Source organism: Drosophila elegans, unplaced genomic scaffold, assembly GCF_018152505.1.
Source record: "Drosophila elegans isolate 14027-0461.03 unplaced genomic scaffold, ASM1815250v1 contig_476, whole genome shotgun sequence".
Lineage (NCBI taxonomy): Eukaryota > Metazoa > Arthropoda > Insecta > Diptera > Drosophilidae > Drosophila > Drosophila elegans.
The window spans coordinates 15,570,422-15,596,262 of NW_024545863.1; the positions used below are offsets into that span (position 1 = coordinate 15,570,422).

Below are 25,841 nucleotides of genomic sequence, written 5' to 3' on the forward strand. Positions count from 1 at the left end.
GGACCGAAGCGAGCAGTAGAAACTGTTGAAAAGACGCTGTGGCACTGGTGCGCCTCTGCACGAGTGGCCTCAATTAACGGGTTCTATGCAAATTGGCTTAATTTCAATTGTCCAACTCGATTCCATAACAGTTTCAGCTTAGCTGACGTCAACAACAGCACAAGCAGCCGTCGAGGAAGCGACTCAGAATCTCGGGAGGACTGTTGGCGCTAAATCCCAAACAAATTATCCCAGACACGTTTCAGAATGCGAACAAGATGCCAGGAGACACACACTCACCAGTGGGGCGATTATAGTCTGATTTTGGTTCTGCTAAAGTTCCAAGTAAATCCTGCAGCTCTGAGTGCCGCTTTAAGGACAATTACCCCGGGTGTTCGGCGAGGAGCCCACTGGCAAACGCAAACAAAATATAAACACAGCTAAAAAATAACTTTAAAATCAACTGTAATAAAAACAAAATTTTCAAATCGACTTACAAAATAAAATATCCAATATATATATTTAAAAGTTATAATTGATTAATTTAATACTAATTCTAAGATAAACATATAATTGAGTAAAATAAAAATAGTTCTTAGATTTTTATGCTAAATAAGATATTTAAAAAAAATTATTATATTATATATTAGAAATTTTAAATACTGTTTTAGGAGATGCGGCTATTATACATTTAGAACAAGATTTGTATCTGTTCAATGAAAATTATTAAACAAAATTATATCTGAAGGATGACAGAAGGTTCCATAAGTTTTTGTTTAAGCCATAAGTTTATTTTCGTAAAGAGACATTTGTTTTTTCTGCTACAAACATATTACATTTCTTGCCAAATTGTATTCTCTTTGATATCGAAACTAACATTGCCTCGTGCTGACTTGTACCAGTTCTTAGTAACAAACTCTCGATTTTTCCCCAGTGCAAGCCTCAATGGAAGGGCGACGAATCCACATCTGAGCCGGAGACTGGGACTTGGATGGGTTCATGCCCAACGCTCCATGTCCATGGTCAAGGCTGCACGGTTTATTGTTTTGGCTACTGCAATTGAGCGAAATATTTCGAGTTATTTTTGGCTCTTGACTTGTGGCGCAGCTAATCTTGAGTTGTCTGCTTTCGGGGATTGCGAATGTTGTTTTGTTTGTCTCGGGAAAAAAGGGGGCGAAAGGCGTGGGATGCCCGAGCTTCAAGTACATCGAGTACATCGAGGCCATAAAGCAAACACTTTTAGTTTGTTGAACTGCGACCAGAGGTCGGGGCTTCGAATTTGTTGTCAAAAACTGCCACTGCCAGCTGTTGGCTGCTGCTCGGATTTTAAACTGTCCCCGCTTCTTGGCCACTTGCTATTTTAATTTGCTTCATTGTTCTGCGGCATGTGACAGATGCTGAGAATATTACTACTTGGCTTTATGCAGGCACTCTGCTCATCAAGGATAACCAGAATTCTTGTGGGCTCACGACTGGAATTTAATTAAAATTTCTCCCATGACCCAACATTTAATGTGTAAATCGGTTATGCACCACAACAATCCGACTGAGCTGCAGCACACAGCACACAGCACACAGAACTCAGAGAATAATATTTATTTGTCATCCGCTGAACGAGAGCAAGAGTTGACCCCATGGCAGTGCCAACAAAAGAATCAATTGGGTTCATCGAAACACACATACGGGCTGGATTGTGGGTCTAGGGCGCAATAAATAAACACATAAGTCGGCCATGAAGAGCATCCTTTGGACCGTGTTTACACAACTTTAATTGAAGCCCCCACAAGGATACTCGAGCTGTTTTGTACACTAGTTGTTTAGCCATCCAACCGCATTTTTGTGTAAATTTTGAATTGAACACAACTGAAGCGATTTGCACGTTTCAATTTGTTGGCATATGTAACTTTAGAGCCAGGCGTTTGTAGAAAAGAATTGAAGGCGATTTTTCTGTGAACACTGGCAAAAAAAAAACATTCAAAACTGGAAACAAATTCTTAAATTTTTTGGGAGCTATTTATACTTTCGATAACGACGTACAACGGGTCGAATTAGCAATTTCTGGAAAATGTAACTATAGAAGCAGTAATTTGAACAATAGAATAGAGCAGGATTTTTTTCAGAGAATACTGACAATTGTTACATAAAATCTTTAATTAAATTTATTAAGTTATTAAAGGTAGCTTTTACTTACGAAGACTATGCACAACATGTCGAATACGTGATATTTGAAGCCGTTTAAGTAATGAATGCAATTATCTTTACTCAATATTATGTGTATTAGCTTAAATCTTTTCATATAATTTTTGAACATGTTATGTATTTTTTCTCAGTGATGCTGGGGGTGAACTCGGTGATGGGTTCAAAGCAACTCGGCTTTTGTCCGGCTCTTTGCCGGCTCGTTGGATGCAGACAAGGACCAGCAGAGAATGACCGGCCAGCATGCTTTAAAATCTGGACATGGACATGAATGTGGATATGGATATGGCCACTCAGGGTCCAAGAGACCAAAGTGGTCTTGCCTCCAAAACGACAGAGCACAGAACGGAAAATAAATTCGCCGCTTTGAAAAGTGAAAGTTTGTCGCTCATAAACTGGAAGAGTAATCTAAAATGTCTGTGCGTAATGACCGACACAATATGCGAGCTCCTCCGCCGGACTTATTAAAGCTCGAGTCCGGGAAGGGAAAAAATCCGGAGAACTCTTCATCTTCGTCAGGGAGCTTTGTGCGAGCTGTTTGGCCGTTAAACTGGTTGTCTAGACCGTAAGTAAATTTATGGCTCTGATTAATATCTTTATTGTGTCAGATTATGATTGACTAGGCGGCAGGCCACACGATTTATTGATGGAGGACCTGCCCAGCATCCAGCATTCTGAATCCCCAACTAAGAGCTCCTCACAAAAGAATCTCCGCCGGAGATGATGAACGAGGAGGCGGTCCATAGTGGCCCAAAGGAAAGCCTTTTGTTGCGGTTTCCTGCCAACAGGCGGTATTCAATGAGCGAATATCCATTTCATATATGAGCTGAAAACACATTAAAACTTCAATCCCTCAGCCCAGTGTGGAAGTCAGGTGAAGGGCCGACAATTTGGCTTTGAATTTTTGCAGGACTTGACTCTCCACTTGGCTTCCACTCGAATTTATTTGCCTGCTCTTAAAGAGCCATTAACAATTTCGTTTGGCCACAGTTTTAGAAGAGGCGGCAGCCATAGTTCTTTAATTTTGTCCCACTTTTGAGTTGATTTATTTTGTGAAACTAATCCTCTCTCTCCATTCACGCCACGTGCCAATTCACCGCAGGATAAGCACATTCTTCCACATTTTGCACATTCGTTTCAATACTTACTTCCTTGCCTACAAAGCCCTCTTGACTAATGGACCTTCGACACTCCGTTCAGGTGCAAAGTGAAACGACTTTGTTGTCAGGTGGAAGTGCAGCGGGGATAGTTGATTTACACTCAGGAAAAAATGTGTTTAATCGTATGTTTCAACCTCAACAAAAAAACAACCAACCATTAAGATTTCGATAGTCCTTCATTTTTTAAATATTAAGAACATTTTAAGTCAATTTTACTTCAATCTTAAGGTTTTTGTTTTAAAAAGATTTTTTCTTCTTTCCTCTTATTGTATTTGTACTCCGCTCACTTGATAACGATTGTTTGTTTCAGTGGATAAGCAACTGAATGCCTGCCAATCTGTAGAAAAAATGTCACAAAAAGCACGTACAGAATGCTTAGAAACGCTGCTGCTGGAAAAACTAAGTCTCAACCTGTATTTCCCACTTTCCAACTCGGAATGCAGATAAAGGTGATTCTGCTCCTGACATGCATTATGCTGGAGGAGAACAGAGTTAAAAGAATTTTTCTGTAATGATATCAACATTTTTTTATTTATTCACATTATTTGCTGGCTGTCCGACAGCTTAACACTTAGTTTATGAGTGCAATTCGATGGCCAACGTCAGGATGGGGGCGTGGCACTGCGTCAGGACAGTGTGTTGCCTCATTAGCCTGACTTTATGCCTCACATAAATCGTCTGGACCGTGGCCATTCGTTGTTTTTTTTTTTTTTTGTTATAGACCACCGAAATTTGCATGCAAAGCGTTGGCTTATTTACAGATCGAAAAGTTTATTGCGCTAACTAAACAATGCCTAACTAAGCATAACTCTAGTCATCAGCCAGCTGGAATCACTGGGATTTGGGTGAGCCGTAGGCCAAGCCCTCGCTAGTTGTGGGTGGTTCCTCCGTTTTCTGCCTCCGCTTTCGCCAGGGAAACTTGCGGCAGCCTCGACCCGCGATGGAAGCCGATTGACAGGTGTCCGGATCCGGCAGACTGTGGCTTCCGCAAAAGGGCGGTGTGGTGCTGCTGGTCACCTCATCCCTGCGACTTATCACCCTGGTCAACTTGAGCCTGGTAGCCGGCTGGCCGAGTTCCGATGGCTCGACATTTTGCGGCGGTGTCACCAGCAGGGCACCACTCTTGGTGGCCAGCAGTGCCCTCTTGGCCCTGCCCGTGGAGTAGTGTCTGTCCACCACTTCCGCCTCCAGCAGCGAATTGGCATCGCCCAGCGATGAAAGCTGGGACACCTGCGCCTGCAGCATTCGATGGGGCACCGCGGTGCCCGGAACGGGGCCATAGAACTCCTGCTTCCGAAGACGCCGCCCAACGCCACCGCCACCGCCACCGCCAATCCCATTTCCATTTCCGGCTCCCATGCCGCTGCTATTAATCGTGGTGGTCGTGGTGGTGGTGCGAATGCTGTCCTGCAGCGACAACTGATGGCTGGCATCGCGGCAGCGGAACTGCACCACTCGGTAGGATCCATAGGGCTCCAAAGCGTTGTTGTTCACACTGCAACTGGCCGGCTGCAGACGCATCGATCCATTCTGCCGTAGCAGCGCACTGTAGTTGTGCTGGTGGTGCTGGCTCTGCTGGTGGTGGTGGTTCCTGGCCAAACCAAACTGCCTTGTTAGGGTTATCTATACAATAAACAAATTTAAACAATTTTATTACAAATTTTAGCACAAATAAATTGTAATTTGTTTGTAATGGGTTGTAAAATGGGTATTAATTGAGCGAAAATAAAAAGTTACATAAAAAAACAAATGTAAATTACTTTGCTTTTATATTTTATTCACCCAAACAACGGCTTAGCAAAATTAAACAAGAAAATGTTTGTACGTGACATTTTTTTTTAGATATAAACTAAATTTATAGAAACTCAAAACATGGAAATGAAATTGTTATTTAATTAATTGGTAGTAATTGGGAATTGTAGATTTTAATTATTTATATTTTAAATCCAAATTTTTTCACTCTTAAAAGCAAAACACCCCTCGGAACTAAATCCGTTCCGAAAATGTTTAATTTAAAGTGGAGAAATTTGTCATGTTTTTTCGCTGGGTGTATACCTCTAATTCCTTAAGTATTTAATAAGTTTTTAAAATGTTTTAAATAGAATATTCCAAAAGAATATACATTTTGTTACATAAATGTAGTCTGAGTAAGTTAAGCTAAAATACACTTAAATTTTGGCAAAAACCAACTTTGAAAGTTTTTAGGGAAATAAACCCTCTTTATTTATGTATTCACGTTCCAAAAAAGGGTTCAGCTGTAATAGATGGCTTATCCTGGGCTTACCTTGAAGGCCTCGCGGAACTTGTGACTCATGATGTTGTACAGCAGCGGATTGATGCAGGTGGAGAGGAAGTAGAGCACCCCGGATGTGTAATCAAGTATCCGGAAGTAATCGTTGAAGGCGTCCCGACTGATGCCTATATTAATCAGGTTGAGGCCGTAAACGGCCATCAGACGCTGGGCGTGGAAAGGAGCCCAGCAGAGGAAGAAGGCGACGGCTACAGCTACTGCAAATACGGGCAAGGATAAAGAACGTATTAAATACTCTGAAAAAGTTGGTCACGCTACAAATGGTCTTTATCTTTTATATCCCCTGTAATCAAATAGTTTTGGCAATCATTTTGTAAGTGCTCGTTGGTTGGAAAGAGAAAAATATGGGAAATACCTGTTGCTTAATACTAAATTATCTTTTAATATAACTGAATTACTACCGAGAATGCTGCCCCTTGTGCCTTTTTCCCATTCCGTAAGCAAAGTTAATTTAAAATTAAGACTCTTGGCTTTATCTGCCCCTTTTGCCCATTAATTTAAATTTAGTAAACCAATGGCTGCGGTAAACTACTGAATCAATGGGCTGTGGATTTCCAGTTAAAAGCCACATCAAATTGAGGGTCGTTTTCTGGCCTGTAATGGAAAATTGTTCTTTAAATTCCTAAACCCTCGTTGTAATACACTAAAAACAACAAAGCTATTTTATCTTAAATTAATGGATTTATATCGTTAAAAAAAACAACTCGCAATATCAAAACAAACTTTAAACGCAGATTTTTAGAGGCTTAAGCCACAAGACTATAAAGATATACCGCCTGTAAATCAGATGTCGGAATGAAAAGTTATGGAATTAGAGGTGCAGGGTTTTGGTCATTTTTCTGCAAACACGATTTTTCTGGAAATTTAGAAAGGGGTACCATCATAAAAATTGCAAAAAATTGACCAGAAATTACAAACCAAGTTTTAAACGCAGTTTTTTAGAGCACTAAGCCTCGAGACATTTAAGTTATACCACTTCGAAATCGGATGCTTAAAAGAAAAGTTGTAGAATTAAAACTGCAGGTTTTTTGTCACTTTTCTGCAAAGCAATTTTATCGGAAATTAATGGATATATATCGTTAAAAAAAACAACTCGCAATATGCAAATAAACTTTAAACGCAGATTTTTAGAGGCTTAAGCCACAAGACTTTAAAGATACACCGCTTGAAAATCGGATGCCGGAATGAAAAGTTATGGAATTAGAGGTGCAGGGTTTTGGTCATTTTTCTGCAAACACGATCATAAAAATTGCAAAAAATTGACCAGAAATTACAAACCAAGTTTTAAACGCAGTTTTTTAGAGCACTAAGTCTCGAGACATTTAAGTTATACCACTTCGAAATCGGATGCTTAAAAGAAAAGTTATAGAATTAAAACTGCAGGTTTTTTGTCACTTTTCTACAAAGCTATTTTATCGGAAATTAATGGATTTATTTAATATACAATTTATTATTTATTTATATATAAATAGGTAAAAAGAAAACGGTCCAGTCTTAAATGCGAAAATATGGTATGACAAATTTTGTATGCTAAAGGAAAAAGTATAATTTAATATATGTTTTTTTCTGTTTTCAGTGAAAGTGGCTCTATTCCTTTTAAGGTGTCACCTGGTTTCACCTTTGCCGTGCTTTAGAACTTTTCACAAACAGCGATGCTCTCAAAAAATTAACGACACCGCAGATGAGAAAAAAAAAAATAAAACAGAAGCACATTCAACTCACATGACGCAAGTGCAAATAAAAGGTGGCGAAAAATCAAATGGGCGGGGCAATGACGAATCTCCTGTTTGATGTCGCCAACGCAAACATGCTGACAGTAATTTTCAATTTAAGACTTTCGGCGAAAAAGTTTTGACAGCCTGCTGTTGGCGGTGGAAGGGGGCGCTTTGCTGTCTTTAATCAATCAAGCCGCCAACTCAACTCACCTACCCAACATTCTGATGACTCGTCCCTGGGCATTGAGGCCCCGATTGGCATCGTAGGTCCTCCGCGGCAGCGATTGCAGCAGGCGACTCCGCTTCAGCTTCACACCGATCAGCACGTAGAGCACACAAATCGCCGTCATGGGTCCGCAGAAGAAAATAAATCCCGAAACGGCGAACACATGGGCATAGAAGTCGTTCTCCATCTGGGTGATAAAATAGATGCGTCAGTTGGTTTATCGCCATTTGGCCCATTTCGGCCATTTCGGCCATTTCGGCCATTTGGCCATTGGTTCCACCCACCGTGCAGGAGTACCCGTCGTTCTGGTAGACCACCGAAAATTGCATGGCCTGGGGGAGGGCCAGCAAGAAGGCCGCCAGCCAAATGGCAAATATAAATTTAATGGCGCGCGACAATTTTGACATGGTGTGCTGCCTACAAATGACGGAAAGATTAGGCTAAATTATATGTTAAGTATGAAGAGGAAGTTGATGGAAATTTGTACGTTAAACGTGGGCAGATATGAGATGGATAAAATAAAGGCAGTAAAGTTCAAACTCTGACCATCTACGTTTCAAAGGTTCTTTGGCGCCTTAAATATTAAATTCAAAATAAATATTTACTCTAATGTGGGTGTAAACAGGAAAGAACACGAACACAAACACTTCCAATGAAAAATAGTAGCTATGAAATCTGAAACATTATTAAAGAGTAATAGATAGACTGAAGGGCAGGATATCAATGTTTATTAAACTTGTGTATAAGAAAGTTTCATAACATTTTTATTTAAAAAAAAAATTGACAACAGTTGACAACAGATTATATTCGCTTAAGATACCTAACTTATGCTGAAAAGCTGAAGATTTTGTCTTCCTCACAGCAATTTGTAGCCTGGAAACCTCTTATTTATTTATATTTAAGTCCAACTTCATGGAAAGACCTTTTTTTCTCAACTTTATAATCAGGTTTAGTCAGCCCACCCCTTTATGTCTGGTTATTCCACAGGACATTCTGAAAGTGATTGTATTAATTTATTTCACAAAGTTGTGGAAAATGTGTAAAGTTGGAGACACAAATTGTGTTTACCAGTAGAACGAATTTTTCATTCGAATTATTTGCTGTTTTTCAAGAGAGTCAGTAGCAAAGGAAACTTAATATGGGGTTCGCTGGAAGCCATTAACCGAAAATCAAGAACGGAATTCAAACCTTTTCGCTTAAGGAAGCATTTGTATTTTTAACAACCAAAGGACCCAACGAAACTTTGTAATTTGACGATTTTCCAGAAAAGTTCACTATTCGAAAATGGAATTTTCTTCAATGAAATTATTTTACAACATTCCAAGTTAATTGCACAGTTTATTATGAACTTGGAACATTTGCAGTGCTGACTATTAATTAGTGTCAGCATATAATAAATAATTGGTTTGCCGGGTTATCTAAAATTGATGCGATTTTTGTTGTGAAGCCTGACATGTTTTATCATTCCCCAACCTGTTTAGTTATGAATAATTATTACGCCAATAATTTATGGTATGTCTGTGGGATATCGTTTCATTATGTTTGTGAGTGAGGCATATCAGTTTCATTCTTTTATTTATCGTCTGTCCATTTATGGACACTTTGTTAATGAATGCGAACGTAAAAACACTGAAAGAATTAAATAATGTTCTGTAGTGCCAAAGCAAACTGTTATTAATTACAAAAAAAAATTGAATAAATTCCAATTTAAATTTAATTTAATTTAAAGTGCATATGGTTTTAAAAGTAAACTCACCGAAAGGGATGACAGATGGCAATATACCGCTCTACAGTAAAGGCTGTAATTGTAAGGACTGTTGCATTGGCGGCCATTTCCGAGAGCACACTGCCCATGATGCACATGGCGTCCGTGAAGGGGTACATATCCGGATACCAGAGGTTATACAGCTCCTGGGGAATGCCTGCAGGATATATGTCACATTACGCATACGCCGCGTTGACCCCGCCAATGTTCCTGCTCACCTGAGACCAACAGTATCAGATCGGAGACCGCCAGGTTGAACAAATAGAAATTGGTGGCCGTGTGCATAAAGTTATTACGGGATATCACAATGCAGGTGATAAGATTACCCAGCACGCCGGCCACAAAAATGAGGGCATAGCAGACGGTGAAGGCGGTCCGCAGGGTGAGGGACTCCTCGTCGACCGACGAGTCCGCTGTCATTGTGCTCGCATTGGTGCCGTTCGTGGTGCCCAGGAGGCTTGAGAGATTCTCGGTCGTTATGTTCAGCAGATGGGCGACATGTGTTAGGAATTTGTCATTCCGCAGCAGCAACAGCTCGGGGCTCTCGCTGGGATTGGGCATGGCGGAGGTGGCCGGACTCTGATTGGGACTGGGCGACACATGAGCCATGAATGATTGATTGAGGCCATCATCGTTGCTGTCGTTGGCATTGGCGATGGCGATGGCGATGGCGACGTCGACGCCTTGCAACATGCTAGCTGTCGTCGATTAATTGAGGACTCGATGCAAAGCCCCAGCCCAAGCCGAAACCGACTTCCCAATCCAAAGAGGAGAAAAAAACAAACCCGTTTCGACCGCCCACTCCTATCAATGCCAATGCGTTATTAATACTGTCTGGCGTATCCTTTGCGGCTGCGGTGCCACATGGCCGATAAGCAGTCGACAACAGGCCCAAAAATTGCGCACTCGCCTGTGAAGCAAACAACATTAAAAGTCATTAGACTCAAGGATGAATTTAAATTGAATCCCCAGCCAGGCAAACATGGCATTCCGAGACACGAGCCGGTGTCAGGTGGCCAAAAAACTCGATAAGGAAACTGCGTATCAGTCCCGAAATAAAGCACTTGACTGCTGCCATTTCTCAATGGCCATATAACACTTGCTTTGTTAAAAAAAAAAAAACACCGTATTTTTCCTTTTTCTTTATAGAAATACTAAATGAGTTACAAAAAAAAATTAATTTATTAATATCCAATGTGATTCCTTAACGTTTATGGAAAACATTCAACAAAGCCATAGAAAACACATGATTGTACATATGCATTAGCGATCACGTGTTACTAAATTAAAACTAAATTAATATTAATATGGATTTCATGATGATATATTATTTCTCTGTATGCCACATGTCACTTGCTACTTGCCACTTGGCTCTATTAATAGTAAACATCTTAAGCATGTAGCAAACAGATTGCTGGCAATCAATACAAATATACTTGTGGATGAGTAAGTTTTTCTATTTGCTCGTTCCAAGTCGTGACGAGTGAAACGAAACCTAATTGCATGTATGGAAAAGTTTTTGGGGCTGGACGGAAGGGAAACTTTACTGCCACCGACTGTCATTTAGGTGCCATTAGGGATCCCAGCACATGCGATGCATTAGAGATTCCTTTAAAAATAACATGAGGCGTAATATTTCACTCGTTATGTCGCCAACACGTTCTGAATGGATTCGGATTCACCATGCTGCCAAGCATCAACTTCTGGGGTTGGAAGTCATAGACCAGGCAGGGGAACACCTAGTCAGTGTTAATGCCAAGTGGGATTATGGGCTTACTGCCAGGTTTTTAGTTGATACGTCTAATTAATTATGTTTCCAGTTCGTTAAGCGTTATTTCTGCCCGAAAAACCTGCGAATTGGCGTTTAAGAAGCCCCGGAAAGTATGCTACGCACACATAAAGCCCGCAAATCTTGAGGGGTCAGCCGCACGGTGACTTCTTATTGACGAAAACTAATTGGAAAAATAATTGAATTGCCAGCTCAGGTGTGAAAGTTGATTTAGATATGATTGGGCACAAACCAAGAGCTGGGATTAAGAGACTGAGTCTGTGTACAAATGTGCGACTTCCATCGCAATTAAACAATCCAATCAGCCAACGCAATGCCACGCGTCCCGTATTAGGGTTTCGAATTCAATTTCAGTTTGCTGAACAAGTTTAACCGCAGTCTAGTTGCATTGCCCAGGTGCCCAGACGAAAACGGAGAGCCTCAACATTTTTTAATTAAACTTTGCGTTGGCAAAGGCTAAGCAATTTAGATGAGCTGAGTTTTTTAAACTCTGAGCACCGAAAAGAGTCCTGAGTAAACTGCTATTGACATGTTGATTCTTACAAGGGCTAAATTAAATAACAAAAAGTTTTTACTTCTGCCTCGCGTATTGTGTCCTTTTTTTGAGTTGTATCCTTGTTCGTGGCTGTGTGACAAAAGGTAGGTTCGGTTTTTTTTTATTTTTTTTGCTATGAGCACTTCTGCGTGGGGTTTTTAAACCTTTTGGTTACTTTTTTTTTTAACCAGAATCACTGAACGGAAAATTAGTTTTGCACTTAGTTAAGCAATCAGTTACAAGTCGCTTGGGATCGCTTTGATTTCTCTTAATTAGGAATTGGTATAACAACACTTTATATATTTTTAAAATATTTATCAATTATTTTTCCATTTAAAAATTATTTAATTAATTTAATTTCATTATTTAAATTATTTATTTAACCAACACTTTAACGGACTTTTGGTTGAAATATCTTTTGGCCACGGTTTTCTTTCGAGCTCGCACACGTCCGAAGTGGAGCAAAGTCGGTGACAGACTGAGTTGCCTGGCGGCAATCGAGACAGTCGTCGACGGCTTCTGTTGGCCCAATGTTAGCTAACAGCAGATCTTGGCCTTTTGAGGCTCTCCGCTCGCGTCTGTACGCACACATTTGCTCCTAATTTCATTCATAAATTCATGCACTTCACCTTGACTGTGCCACCGTGGCGTCTCCGTAAGTTATGTCTTACTTGTCGGATGAGTAATGTCGCAGGCAGCTGGTTATAGAGCATGGCCATAAGCGGCAGTCAATCCGTTTGAATGCCGAGTTGCGCGGGGCTAATTGAAATTGCAAATGGCCTAAAAGCACCAGCACTTACTTTAAATATTTATTGCTGAAAGCGCCCGCCTCAATTGTTTTCGCTGACCTCAGAACGAGCGAGGAAAACGAGAAATCAAAGTCGTTTTTGACATCGTAAAGTGCGGGAATAAATGTGTTTGTTTTGCAGGACATGAGGCCTGATTTGACCCCTTCCTCACAAGGAGGCAAAACCGCATATTAATGCCGGCCCTTGTCCGCAGACTTGTGGATTTGTTTTCATTATCCTCCGTTCTGGTTTGCCTTCTGCCCGCCTCGGGCCACGCGTTCAACTGGAGCGGATTGTTGTGCTCGACTTCAAGAAATTCAGTTGGTGGGAGGCGAAGACGACCGCTAAAGACTTTTCAGTCCAATTTGGCATGGCTGTCTGGTCGCGGAAAATATGCACAGTTGCTGGAGCGTAACCACAATCTGGGATTCGGCGCTTAAGAGCCTTTAGACATTAAGGAAATGCCTTTTGGGCGGGATAATAGAAATTATGAAGTTATTCTTTTTACACGACTAGCCACAGTGTAAATTAAGCCGCACGAGTTGTGTTGCTTTGGAAATTTAACTTGGTCGTTACTATGTTGTGTAGAAATATTATTTCTTACTCTACATAGAGGAATAATTTAAATTATTAATTAATATATTTTTGTTGAATTGTAAATTGGTAAAGTAAATTTAGTTGTAAGCCATATTTATGTATTTAAGCTGTTGTGCATATATATTTGCCGATAATTTAAAATTCAAACATTTTTTACCACATTTATCATAAATTTTGCTGTGTTTTTTTCTGTGTATCAATCACATTCCGAACAGACTTACACCTTGATCCGATGTAAATGCGATTAAACAAGCGTTAAATTAATGTTGTTTCGAATAATCACTGTCCACAACCTGTAAGTCAATTATTCATGAGGTCTTTCCTTTCCTCGAAGTAAGTAATGAAAGCGTCAGGTCAATCAATAGCAGTGTTTCACCTACTGACCTGCACATGTTGCGTATACGCCACGTTGCCACAGCGTCAAGCGTGTGTCTGTGATACCAAATGATTCAATTGGCCGGTGGTTGATGCTGATTAGCATAATGCCTTCTGACACACATGTGGACCACCCGTCGAGAGACAAAAGTTGCCCAGATCCTAATCGAAAAGGGTCGACCGCAGCTCTGAGGACCCAGCAGTTGGTCCAAGTTCTCTGAGTCTGCGTTTGAGTCTGAGTGTGGCCTTGATTAACGACTGCAATGGGTGAAACGACAATGATAATGTTCTGGCCGCAACCAGAGCCACTGTGATTATCTCGTCGACCTGATGAACGATGCCGAAATGGGTGCACTGCAATTTCGGCTTAAACCACATTTAAATGCGGCATGCTATTTTAGATGTGGCTAATTAAGTGCAATTAAACTAAACGCGAGAGTCCTTGGCCTTTTGCTTTCCCAAGAATCCCGCACATTGAACTGTCGCCTGGGACGAATATATCGCTTTACATACTATACACGAGTACTTTAGACGCTGAAGCCCTCGCTCTCAGTTCAACTCGCATTACTCATACAACCCGTTGGCCAAAGTTTATGGGAAGTGCTCTACTTTTATGTTGGAAATTGGGCATCTTGACTAGCAATGGCATGTCGAAGAGGGTAATTGCCGGGCTTTTAACCAAATGAACCCCAGCCAACACGCACACCTCTTTATTTATTTTTTTATTTTGGTGGGGAATTCAATTATTTGAAAGGCTTTGCAGTGCAAGTGGAAGTTTGGCTTCATTTGCCCAATCGAAGGTCACAATTAGCCACGAGCTCGGAAATTTTGTCAACGACTTGTTGAGCGCGTGCAAGAGTTCAATAAATCGACGTCGACAAATAAAGACGACTTAAGGTTAGCAGCGAAATATCAATACTCTAACTAGGGCCCACAGCACTGAGATTTAAATATAGAACTTGTATTCTGAGAAAGTAAATGCCTCTGGAAATGTTGCTTTTATATTGAGAAAGGATTTTTTGACATATCATAATCAAAACGAGTGAGTACTTATATATTTTGAAAGGATTTTTTGACATATCATAACCAAAATGAGTGAATATACCATTTATGACCCAAAACCCTAACATCGTACAATAACAGTATAAAAAACATAAATTTTCCGATCATTCATTTAGAATAAAAACAATCAGAAAAATATGTTGATATGATGACTTCGTAGTTCGTATTCTATACCATTGCAATTTATTATTTCTCAACGACAAACATACGTATTCGTGGCAATAACTTTAAATGGAAAGATAATTACTAAAGGTCCAAGTTGGAAATAAAAATGAGTTATTTTCATAAACAAAAAAAATTTATTTTATGTTTGTGTATATTTTTTAAAAGAGCAAACGAAGAGGCTCAAAAACATTACAAGCATTTATTAAAATGCCACTATCTTGTCCTGCCAGACAACTTTCATATTTTATTTCTATAAGCCCCAACTCCACTATAATATTGACATTACTGAGGTGGAAGTTAGGGGAAGCAGTGGGCGAAAACGGGTTGGTCGAACTGCAAATGACTTTCGGCATGCCCTCCCTGCGTGCAATAAAACTAAATGAATTGGAAACTTGCACAAAAATTCAACTAAACTGCTGACGAGGATGCCGCCGTCGCCTGATGACAGAGTCCTGGGCAAAAGGCAAAACTTCAAAATGCCAAACAAGAGCTCGACTCAAAGGACGTCCCGAATCTGATGTCATGCCCAGTGTTCATAAAGAGTAAAGCAAACCAAATCGTCCCCATTTTCCATTTCCCTTGCCCTTGCCCTTGCTCTTGCCCTTTTTTTTCCCTGCTTTCGTCAACAATTGGCAGCCAAAGTTTTGACTGGGAATGTCTTTGCAGCACGTGCTGCGTGTATTTGCACTGCTTTTGAATTCATGGGGCTCTCGTTCAAGAGATTAAGAGGGAAATGGAGAAGGGCCCCTAACAAAGACCCCAGATTCTCGTCCTCACGCTCCTTTTCACTGTTTACTTAGGACTTTGTTTTGATTAAGTGCCAAAAAATTGTTTCGTATTATTTGCATAAAAATTGAGAAATTGAATGCATGCAATGGATTTGATTGGTTGGCCACGCAATTCGATTTTCTATGCGCCTCGTACACATCGCGTTCAAATAGATACGCTACATTTGTTTGCTCTTCATATCGCACTAGCCGATGGGGGAAAAAACACACCATTTTATGACCCGCAAAGCTCTGATAGATTTGCCCGCACATGGTCATAAAAGTAAGGCCCCGGGTGCCTAATAAAATCTCCCTTTGACTGATCATAAAACACGGCATCATGTCCAATTTCGTGGGTTGATGACTGGGGCTCAACGGCGTACAAAGTGGTTGCACAAATTAATTTTAAGCAATTTAGTTGTCTTCGGCACTGGGTTACTGGAAAGGAAATTTACTATACAGAAAATGGAGTAATTTGTTTTTATTTTGTTTTTACTGTTAACGATGTAAATAACAATAAAATCCCTAGTGGAAAAATGATTGTGATTTTTAATAAATGTCCTTAAGGTTTTGAGAAGTATTTAAAACCGACTTTTTAAACAAGCATAACTGCATACCTACTTCTAACACTGCTTTATACTATTGTTATTAAGCAATTGCTTATTGGTATTGTTTATTTTTAAGGCTATAAATTAAAAAACATTGTCTCTATTTATCATGGGAAATTAAAGTAATTATTTTAATTTTTCTTGGCGTAGTTCTTTGAGTTACCACATCACCTTTCACGAGCGGCCTTGACTTCAATTAGTTTTTAGTGGGCGACAAGGTCGGCATTTGCATTTTCCTTTGGCTCTGTTAACATAATAATCAAACAATTTGCCGCCTCGGCCAAATTAATACGCCACTAAATAAGATAAACTGCATGGTACTCTGGTATTATTTGCATTTTTATTACCCTTTAGCCGGGGGACGGGACCCTCTCTATAAGGCCGAAAAGCCAAAGCGCGCCGTCGCAGAGAGCCGAAAAGCATCGAAAAGCATCGAAAAGCAGCGACAAGCGGCGAAAAGCAACCGGTAGTTGTCCTCTGCCGGCGTCGGCAGCGGCGCCGGCGTCACTGTTGCGTCGCTGTTAAGGCCATGGCCCGAACGGGCTGTGCTGCCAAGATTTTTGGCCAAAAACCCAGTAGTCAGTCGGATGCTGCGGCCCGTTGCTGTAGCCGCCGCCGTCGCTCTTCGATTTTCGATTTTCGGAGACGAACAAAACGAGAAATCGGGAAAAACATCAATTTACGAGTGCCCCTCAGTCATAATTTTGGGTTCCGAGAATCATTCTGCGTACCAGAATTAATCAGTGCCATACGCAAGTAGTTATCGCCATTAATTGTGTTAGTGTTTGTGTTTAATTACCCCCAAAGTCTCGCGGTCATTAATCAACATTTAGCACATGGTAAAAACTGATTAGCTGTAGTGCAATAAACACACACACACACACACCCAAAGGTGAGGGGAGAAAGTGAGTGAAAGAAGAAAGGGGGGACGCAGAGTGCAATGCTCGCAATTGCGAATGTGAAGTGACAAAATCAAAACAGTTCAAAGTCATAAAAAATAAATGCATTCCAAAAAATGTGGCAGGCATCGTTTGATAAATTTAAATTAAACGTGTTTTAAATGCACAAGCGATAGCCAGCCGAAAGCGAAAAATATAATGAATTGTCATTAGGCGGAATGGAACGCCCCGAACAGGAGCGCCGAGACAGTTGTTAACAAGTTGAAAATAAATACGGCAAGATCTCAAGATTGCCAGTGAAATCCATTGACCCGAAACAGGTGCAGCATCGAATCTATAATATCAAACATGCCTTATGCAAAACAACTTCACAACAAATTCAAACACAATAATAGCAAAATTCGAAACTCACACTTTATGGACATGGGCGGTGCATAATTTTCGGTGGGATTGATACACGGTCCATCATGGGACATCAGACATTGGAAACCAAAACGAAAACAGAAAAATGAAAAAATGAAAACCAGTTTGATTGAATATACATACAATATAATAAAACCAAATTCGACAACATTCTTTGGCCGTGCATATATTGTAGAAACTTTTTTATGATAATGATAATGAAAACGACCAGAAACGGTCAGCAGCAGCAACAACAACAAAATAACAGCAGCCGAAAACACTCATCATCAATGGAATAAAACTATGTTAATGTTATTAAGTCACCCGATGTCCACTGGGGCCTCACCAGCTGACCTTGAGTGTCGGGCGCGTTTAATTTGTTTGTCCCCAGGTGCTGGGAGGAGATCCCTGAGTCTTGTAGCAACATCCTTAAATTCATCCAGTGTACACAAATATTTTGTCTAAATGCCACTTAGCAATTCAAATTAATTTTCAGCTTCCCTTTGCCTTGAGTCTGGTCTTACGAATAGGATACGCCTGACTGCCGCCTGCCAGTTTCTCAGGATGCCAGGTAAACAGGACACAAACACACAAAAAGACACGTATTCTGGGGTGGACCTTAACAAGCTAAAAGGCTAACAAACTCTTCTTTTTCAAAATTTATGGCGAAGTGCTACATATAATTTGTTTACATTTATTTAGCATAAAACTAGTTTAAACTCTAAGCAAATTGGCCGCAAAAATTGGATTACACGCATCTGAAAATTAATTAGCGCTATATTCAGAGCTGTAACTTAAGATTGAGATTAATTAAGAATGAATTTATTTAAAATGTTTTCTATGACACTTTTGTTATATGAGCATTTAAAACTTGATTGAACTGCATTTAATGTACATAAAAAAGCAAGTTGGGATTTAATGAACAAGTCTTATATATTTTATACCTACAACTTTGAAAAAGAACTTGAATACTACGATTCAAAGGCAACTTAATTAAACCAATTTTTTTCAAAAATGGACTCTTAAATAACCATAAAAAAGTATATTTTAAGCGGACTTTTTTATCGTTAGGAAGAATATACTTTTACATATAAATAAAACAAATCTTTTTTTGAAAATGTAATCATATATATTTTGTGTAAATTTGTTTAGAAGATTTTAAATTAATTTTTTATTTCGAAAAGTTTAAAATATCGTTGTTAAGGGTTTTGTACAGTTACTAGCTTTTATTATTATTATTTAATTATTATATATTATTGTTATAAAGATTTCATCCTAACGCTACAAGTTTTACACTTATATATTAGTGCGCTAGTTGCAAACATTTAATACACAATTTTTAAAGAAAGCAAAGCGGTCAATTGTTGTTTTTGAGTACAATGTTTTTATTACCAATATTTGTACTATAAACTACGCGACGCCCTTGTTAATACTTGTTTATAAAAATGTATGTTTTTTTTGTTTTAACACTTAAGAGCACCAGAAAGTTTTTCTTTTAAATCTTTTACCCAAACTCAAATGAGACTTATTTGTAATAAATCCGATAAGGAACAATATGTTAACCACTGGTCCACCCCATTGCATACATATGTACACATTATTTAATCCCAAACTCATGACGACAGGTTGTGAGTGGAGTGGCACTGGCCTAAGTCGAAATTGATGAGCCCCGGTAAGGGGCATTATGAAAACATTACTCGATTGAAAATACATAAGTAGGATTGGATAAATCCTGGAATAATTCGAAAACAATAGTGCACGCACACACTTGAGAACAAAAAGGTACACAACACACAACAGCCGACACTGACACACCCATGGCAGTCAAAATGCTGCCCAGTAACAGCTCCGGTCTCCTGGCAACCGATCTGCAACTGTTTCACAATGAGAAATTCCTTTTGAATCTGACCCAAGTGCTGAACATCTCGGCGGACAACCTGACCAGCCTGCTGCAGGGTCTGGAGCCGGAGGAGCTGCTGCCCACGGCGACCCCGATGACCCCACTCTCCCTGCTGGCCACCCTCAGCGTGGGCTACGCCCTCATCTTTGTCGCCGGAGTGCTGGGCAACCTAATCACCTGCATCGTGATTTCCCGGAACAACTTCATGCACACGGCCACCAACTTCTACCTGTTCAATCTGGCTATATCCGACATGATCTTGCTATGCTCGGGTGAGTACGAAATGTTTTGTAAAACAAGTATGTTCAGTTGAAATGCGCAAAAAGAGCTAAGGTATTGGAAGTATAATTGTTTAATTATGTTGATGTTTTCAATATAAACAAGAAAATCGAGATCCTCTACTGTGAAAAACAGAGCAGATGGTCATAGCTAATCTACTCACATCTTAATGCGTATTAGACTTTCTTATCTGATTTAGATCTATTTTAAATGAATTAAGGTCTTTGCATATTCAGGCCACTTATGTATGCGTTATGTGGATATATCGGTGTCTATTTAAAATTCTTTTTCTAAATTAATTTATTTCTGTATTCCATGAAAATATAAAATTGAATCAAAATTTTGATTAGGTCTATACTTTTTAGCTTTTAAAATGCAACCACTTTTGTTTTCTGTTTATTTAATTTATTTATGTATTGAACTGTAAAATTCTAGGCCAAACAAACAAGCTTTCTATTTATTTGTCTGCACATTTTTGTTGAATTGTTTATACATTCTTGTATATATTTGGTATTTGCTTCCATTAGGAATGCCACAGGACCTGTACAACCTCTGGCACCCGGACAATTATCCCTTCAGCGATAGCATCTGTGTCCTGGAGAGTGTTCTCTCGGAAACGGCGGCCAATGCAACTGTTCTGACAATTACCGCTTTCACTGTTGAGCGATATATTGCCATTTGCCATCCGTTTAGGTGAGGCAATATACCACCTAGCCTTGGCCCATTTCAATTCATTTCCCATCTTTTCTAACTTGTTCTGCTTTTGAAACAGGCAGCACACGATGTCCAAGTTGTCACGGGCCATAAAGTTCATATTCGCCATCTGGATTGCCGCCCTTTTGCTGGCCCTGCCGCAGGCCATTCAGTTTTCAGTGGTGATGCAAGGCATGGGAACATCGTGCACGGTGCGTATGATTGATGTAAGGTTAATTGAGTTAACGAAATGATGACAAAATGTTTGACTCTTTTAAGTTCTTTAAACGTTTTTCATTAGCCAACAAATATTTTAAAATATAAAACTAAAATTATATAATAATTACATATATCCGACAATTTTACAATGCAAAACATTTTGAAATGAGCTTTAACGCTAATCGAATTAATTAAATGAAATTACTTAAAAGTTAACTATCGTACATAACGAAGTTCGTCACACGTTTAACTTCAATAAATTAATCCAATATTGGTTAGTTTAGTTGAAGGCTTCTTTTCACTATTTAAGTTACTAAATATTATTTTATTTTTATAAAGCCTCATGGGCTAGGTAACTTAAACGATACATGGTGAACTGAACATAAAACAATAGGGCTTTTTAAATTCCAACGTGTTTTTCCTAGACTTTTCAAAGCCTACCACCGACTTTTGATCAAACAGAGGCCAGCGTTTGACTCAATTTAGAGTTATCAAATTTGCGGCCTTGGCCTTCCGGCTTTGGCTGTGAGCCATAACCATATCGTTTCGCCCTGTTATATATTTTTTTGTAAAATGTCTGCTGCAGATGAAAAACGATTTCTTTGCCCATGTGTTTGCTGTATCGGGCTTCCTCTTCTTTGGCGGACCCATGACCGCCATCTGCGTGCTGTACGTCCTCATCGGGGTGAAGTTGAAGAGGAGCAGGTTGCTCCAGGCGCTGCCCAGGCGGTGTTACGACGTGAACCGCGGCATCAGTGCCCAGACCCGAGTCATCCGGATGCTGGGTAAGCTAGAGATTGCATCTCCGGGTCAACTCATGGCTACATCCGCCTCCACACTTCCACTTCTCCATCGCAGTGGCCGTGGCGGTGGCATTCTTCATCTGCTGGGCTCCGTTCCACGCCCAGCGACTGATGGCGGTCTACGGCTCCTCCTCGGGCATCGAGTCTCAGTGGTTCAACGACGTGTTCAGCATCCTCGACTACACGTCCGGAGTGCTATACTTTCTCTCCACTTGCATCAACCCGCTGCTCTACAACATCATGAGTCACAAGTTCCGAGAAGCATTTAAGGTGAGTTTCAACAATGAAATTAATTTCTTTGGGCTCAATTATAAGCCAGAGGTATTTATTTTATTTATGAGCTCTAGGTATTTACTTTGGGAGAACAATTTATTATACTCAAAACAAAAGCTTGATTTGATAATTGATTAAAACACTCTAAGTTATGATAGATAGAAACGTTTTCAATAAATTTCCTTTATTTTGGTTGTTTAAATTTGTAAATGTTATTTAAAATTAATCGATAAGTTTTACTACCTTTCTTAAGCAATTTCCTAATTCCTTTAAAATTAATTAAGGTCACCTTGGCTAGGCACTTTGGATTGGGAGGCAAAAATCCAGGAAGGGGACTGCCCCATACTTACAGCGCTCTACGACGCAATCAGACGGGTTCCTTGAGACTACACACAACGGTAAGAACACTGAGAAAAATAATATATCATTTTGAATTTTCATATTTAAATTGTAATTTAGCCCAAAATAAATCTTTGTAGGACATCAAATTATTTTGCACAATATTAATCACGATTCATTTTTGTTTTTCTTTTTACAAAAATTTTATACAATTTTTTAAAATAAAACGCATACACCAAAAAAAAAAATGTGTCATAGAAACGAAACTTTTGTTACATGAAGCTAAATTTATCAATAAGATGAGGATTTAAATTAAAATGTAATTTATCTGGCTTAAAAAGAATGCCTTAGACTATAACTTTAGACTCTTCGGTACAGAAATTAAACTTAAAGGCATAGTGCTTATTTTTTTAGAATTGAATTAATACTTTACCTGAATACTGTCTCAATTTTATTTTAAACTATTAAAACTAGGAATTTCTGAAAATATTTCTAATTATTAATGCCAAATAACAAATAGCACATGTCTCACAAAACAAAGACGAGACACAAGTCTTTCGCATTAAATTTAAGTCTATTAAAGTTCACTTTAGTTAAGCAGATGGAAGCTTAAAATATGTATGTCTTAACATTCTGTTTAACGGTGCACACTTAATTTCCCCTTCTGAACATTCTGACTTGTTTATATTTGTATCCTGCAGGATAGCGTGCGAACCACAATGACTTCCACCGCGACGACCACCACGGGGCTGAATGGCAGTGCGAATGGCAGTGGGGCAGCAACAGGTACGGCGGTGCGCTTGAACCGCGTGTCCTTGGACGGCGCCCAGTTGCAGGGGCAAAATCGTAGCCGACAGGACCTCTTCGACCATCCGCGTCGCACTCTGCAGACGCAGATATCGCAGCTTTCGTCGGTGGGCGATGCCCATTCGCTGCTGGAGGAGGACTTGCAGTTTCATGAGGAGCAGCTGCAGCGGCAGCCCACCATGTGCTCCATTGACGAGCTCACCGATGACTTGGCAATCTCGCGGTCACGCCTTAAGTTGACGCGCATCACCCGCCCTGTGGTGGCGGGGGCGGGGGGCGTGTCAGGGGGCGTGAACGGCGACGAGTCAAGTGGCAAAGTGCGCAAGGCGAAAGTGAAAGCGCTCAAGAGCTCAAGCGCTCTCAAGGGTCTCAGGGCCAAATTCAATTGGCGTGCCAGACGCAAAGGCAACAGCCACAAACCGCAGGCCAAGGGGGCGGCGGGGGCGGTTGCTGGCGAAGACTCCGGCGAGCGGACCGCCTTTTAAAGGGAGTCCATTCCAGTGCCACCAGCAGACACACACACACACACACACACAACTGTGATACGAGCAGCAAGCGCCTCTCCAGCTTGTTTGTGTTTAACTCTAGACAAATATTCCACGCTGCGGTCAATTAGTCGTTCTTGCTAATATTATAGCCCGAAACTATAGTTCGAATTCTATTTATAGTAATTCTAATCGCAATAAACTATGTATTTCATTCTCATTACAACAAGTTGCATTGTGTTTTATTGGTTACGAGTATTTTAGACTTAAAACACTAAGTTCAAAATTGGTTGAAACTATTACAGAAGACAACCAAATGCAACATGATTTTAGGAGTTTTTGAAATAAATCCTCCAATAAAACCCAATTTTGTGTGTTGTTGCATTCAATATTTTATGCGCCCCTAGACAGCCAGACAATATTTCAATTTTTATTATTTTTTTGATATGTTTAAATTTTTTAATAATTATAAGCCCATATAAAAACATTTTCACTTTGAAATAAATATTTTCGGTACTGATTAAGCGCCGAGGGGCATTTTATTTAAATCAAAGTATGTTACACTTTCATTTTTATTTTTAAGTATGAAAAAATGTAGTTTTAAATATACCAATCGAATATGTTTTTTACAATGTAAATTGTGGCAAATAACATTTTCCATAGTGGATAATTAACAGAGTTTTCTTTAAATTTCATATAAAATCTGGATCAAGTGTAGGATTAGCCAGGCGAGGGTTCAACGGACCACTGGCTAATGACTGTCAGTAAAAAGCGGGAATAGCCAAAATCGCACTGCATCATAATCCTGGGCCATTAAGATGGTTATCTGGCGCACAAATTCGCTTTTCGGTCCAGAGTCTAGACGATGAAAACAAAACTCGCGATTTGGCCAATACTGGCTGAAAACTGTCGAGTGGCAGCCATGTTCGTGTGGGTGTGTTTAAGACTAATTACTATGCCATAACAGAGTGCCCCAGCCAATTAAGTTTTAATTTCAGCGAATGCAATTAGTCAAGCGAGCAGAGTAGACTTTGCATATGTGCAGCCAGAAATAAATGGGGCTTAATTCATAAAGTGCAGCATATGCTGCCAAGATGTGGCAGCCATGAATAACTGAGACCACAAAAACTTTGCTTAATTCGACCCAAAGTTTAGAATTAATGTTCATTTTCGGTGGCACTTTGGTAAGCTTAAGTTAACTCTTAGTTCACAATTAACTGGAAATATAACAAAAAGCTTATGTTACAACACATCGTTAGGTCACAAGAATGTGGTAAAAATTCAAAGTACAGAATACCATTCTTGTGAAATGCTTCAATTAAAATGGTCGGTATGCTAAATCATAAATTCGTAGAAAAATAAACAAAACAAATAGCATTTTTGTATTACATCCCCCACTTAAAAATGTATGTATATGAATAAACAATTTTTTAAATAAAATTCCAAATATATAAACTACTCTTGCCCAGCACTTTTAAATTTTATTTGCCCTACGCTTTACTGAATATCATGAAAACTGTAAAAAGTTTAATGACGAAATTCGGTGAAGAAATTGTAGGGTTGGATTTTCCATTCTAACTAACTGCAAAATGCTTCACTTCATTTTATGCAAAGAATATATTTATATTTTTTTCAAGTAAACTCCGGATTTATTCAGATGTAAAATGAAATGTTTGTTATTGTTTACAACTGGTAAATGTTGATAAAATCAAGATTTATTAGTGTTTACGCAGACCGAATTCCTATCTACCAAGTTGATAGACAACCAAATTTGTTTTATGTTCTCCACTTGGTATTTAGACAGTATTGTCAACTCCTTAATGCCAGTTACAAGATGCTAATCCATTACACACGCCCAGGCGATCCTCTTTTTATGGCCGGCGGCAGAAACGACTTTCTGCGTCTGTGTGTCTGGGTCGGGACCTTTTTTCATCAATGGAGGGCCATCATTTATGCGACATAAAAGTCAAAGGCTGTCAAATAGTTTCGATGAACTTCATCATTTTTATGCACATAACAAAAATAGAAAGGGGTCGCATATAGAAACAAAAACTCGTTGATAACCATTACTATGGCAACCAACCACACAATAAATTTGAGTGGGTTTCATTTTGTGCAAATTTACTATCACTTGTCTCGATGGATAGCAGACCGAAAGCAATTGAAGCATTCAATTTACGGGACAGCCTAAAAGCCTTTCACTGCTCTTATTTTAAATTCCCCGATACGTCTTTGTTCATATCACGCATACGCAGTGTGTGCCTTGGACCGTCATAACGCATAAATATGATATAAATAAGCAATTCAGTGGAGAGGCGAAGGCAGCGAAATAAAGCCAAGCCCAGATCCCAGTGACTGTGCAATAAACTCTCAATTTCATTTATATGTATGAGCCATGTTAGCAATTCAAATGGACGATGTGCCAGATTCCCTAAGCGCTATATGCACACACACATGAGGTGGGCGTACTGGAGCAATTAAGCCGTAATATACTGTTGCCTACTTTCCACGGCCATCGATTTATGCGTCCCTTCGAAATCGTTGGAAAAATTAAATGGAATTTATAAGCTGCAAAATCGGCGGGTGCCCCAAACCACTTAACCCCACTGATTGCCTTTCATAACACTCTATTAATTAGGAGCCTGCCAAGCCAAGTGCACATGATGCAATTAAGAGTGTGGCGTGGGTGTACGAGTTTTCCTAA

At 39.6% G+C, this 25,841-nt stretch overlaps 2 protein-coding genes across 7 annotated transcripts; one reads left to right on the forward strand and one right to left on the reverse strand.

The window, feature by feature from the left end:
- Window positions 1–3,884: 3,884 nt before the first annotated feature.
- LOC108135697 (pyrokinin-1 receptor) lies at window positions 3,885–12,147 on the reverse strand. 4 transcript variants are annotated; one of them, XM_017256550.2, is made up of 7 exons: window positions 12,077–12,147; window positions 9,571–10,262; window positions 9,344–9,509; window positions 7,872–8,004; window positions 7,576–7,774; window positions 5,620–5,843; window positions 3,885–4,958 (listed from the first exon to the last, which is right to left on the reverse strand). In XM_017256550.2, exons 2-7 carry the CDS (start codon window positions 10,043–10,045, stop codon window positions 4,167–4,169), a joined length of 1,989 nt encoding a protein of 662 aa, XP_017112039.1. In that variant the 5' UTR covers window positions 10,046–10,262; window positions 12,077–12,147; the 3' UTR covers window positions 3,885–4,166. The 4 variants fall into 4 exon arrangements, with proteins under 4 accessions (XP_017112039.1, XP_017112047.1, XP_017112031.1 ...); XM_017256558.2 differs by having other exon boundaries at window positions 5,620–5,840; window positions 11,717–12,141; XM_017256542.2 differs by having other exon boundaries at window positions 11,717–12,141.
- A 4,488-nt stretch (window positions 12,148–16,635) lies between these two features.
- Window positions 16,636–23,366, forward strand: LOC108135732 (pyrokinin-1 receptor). Of its 3 annotated transcripts, none has more exons than XM_041709437.1 (9): window positions 16,636–16,930; window positions 17,836–17,910; window positions 18,965–19,511; window positions 20,046–20,211; window positions 20,291–20,423; window positions 21,017–21,215; window positions 21,289–21,503; window positions 21,791–21,904; window positions 22,547–23,366. In XM_041709437.1, the coding sequence occupies exons 3-9, from the start codon at window positions 19,157–19,159 to the stop codon at window positions 23,135–23,137; spliced, it is 1,773 nt and encodes a 590-aa protein (XP_041565371.1). In that variant the 5' UTR covers window positions 16,636–16,930; window positions 17,836–17,910; window positions 18,965–19,156; the 3' UTR covers window positions 23,138–23,366. The 3 variants fall into 3 exon arrangements, with proteins under 3 accessions (XP_041565371.1, XP_041565372.1, XP_041565373.1); XM_041709438.1 differs by having other exon boundaries at window positions 16,636–16,877; XM_041709439.1 differs by having other exon boundaries at window positions 16,636–16,794.
- The last annotated feature ends 2,475 nt before the right edge of the window (window positions 23,367–25,841 follow it).

Coding starts and splice junctions, on each gene's coding strand:
- LOC108135697 (XM_017256550.2), bottom strand. CDS start 10,045: ATGTTGCAAGGCGTCGACGTCGCCATCGCCATCGCCATCGCCAATGCC. Junction 7,775..7,871: donor ACGACGGGTACTCCTGCACG/GTGGGTGGAACC, acceptor TTTATCACCCAG/ATGGAGAACGACTTCTATGC. Junction 5,844..7,575: donor ACGAGTCATCAGAATGTTGG/GTAGGTGAGTTG, acceptor CCGTATTTGCAG/TAGCTGTAGCCGTCGCCTTC.
- LOC108135732 (XM_041709437.1), top strand. CDS start 19,157: ATGGCAGTCAAAATGCTGCCCAGTAACAGCTCCGGTCTCCTGGCAACC. Junction 21,216..21,288: donor CCGAGTCATCCGGATGCTGG/GTAAGCTAGAGA, acceptor TCTCCATCGCAG/TGGCCGTGGCGGTGGCATTC. Junction 21,905..22,546: donor CCTTGAGACTACACACAACG/GTAAGAACACTG, acceptor TGTATCCTGCAG/GATAGCGTGCGAACCACAAT.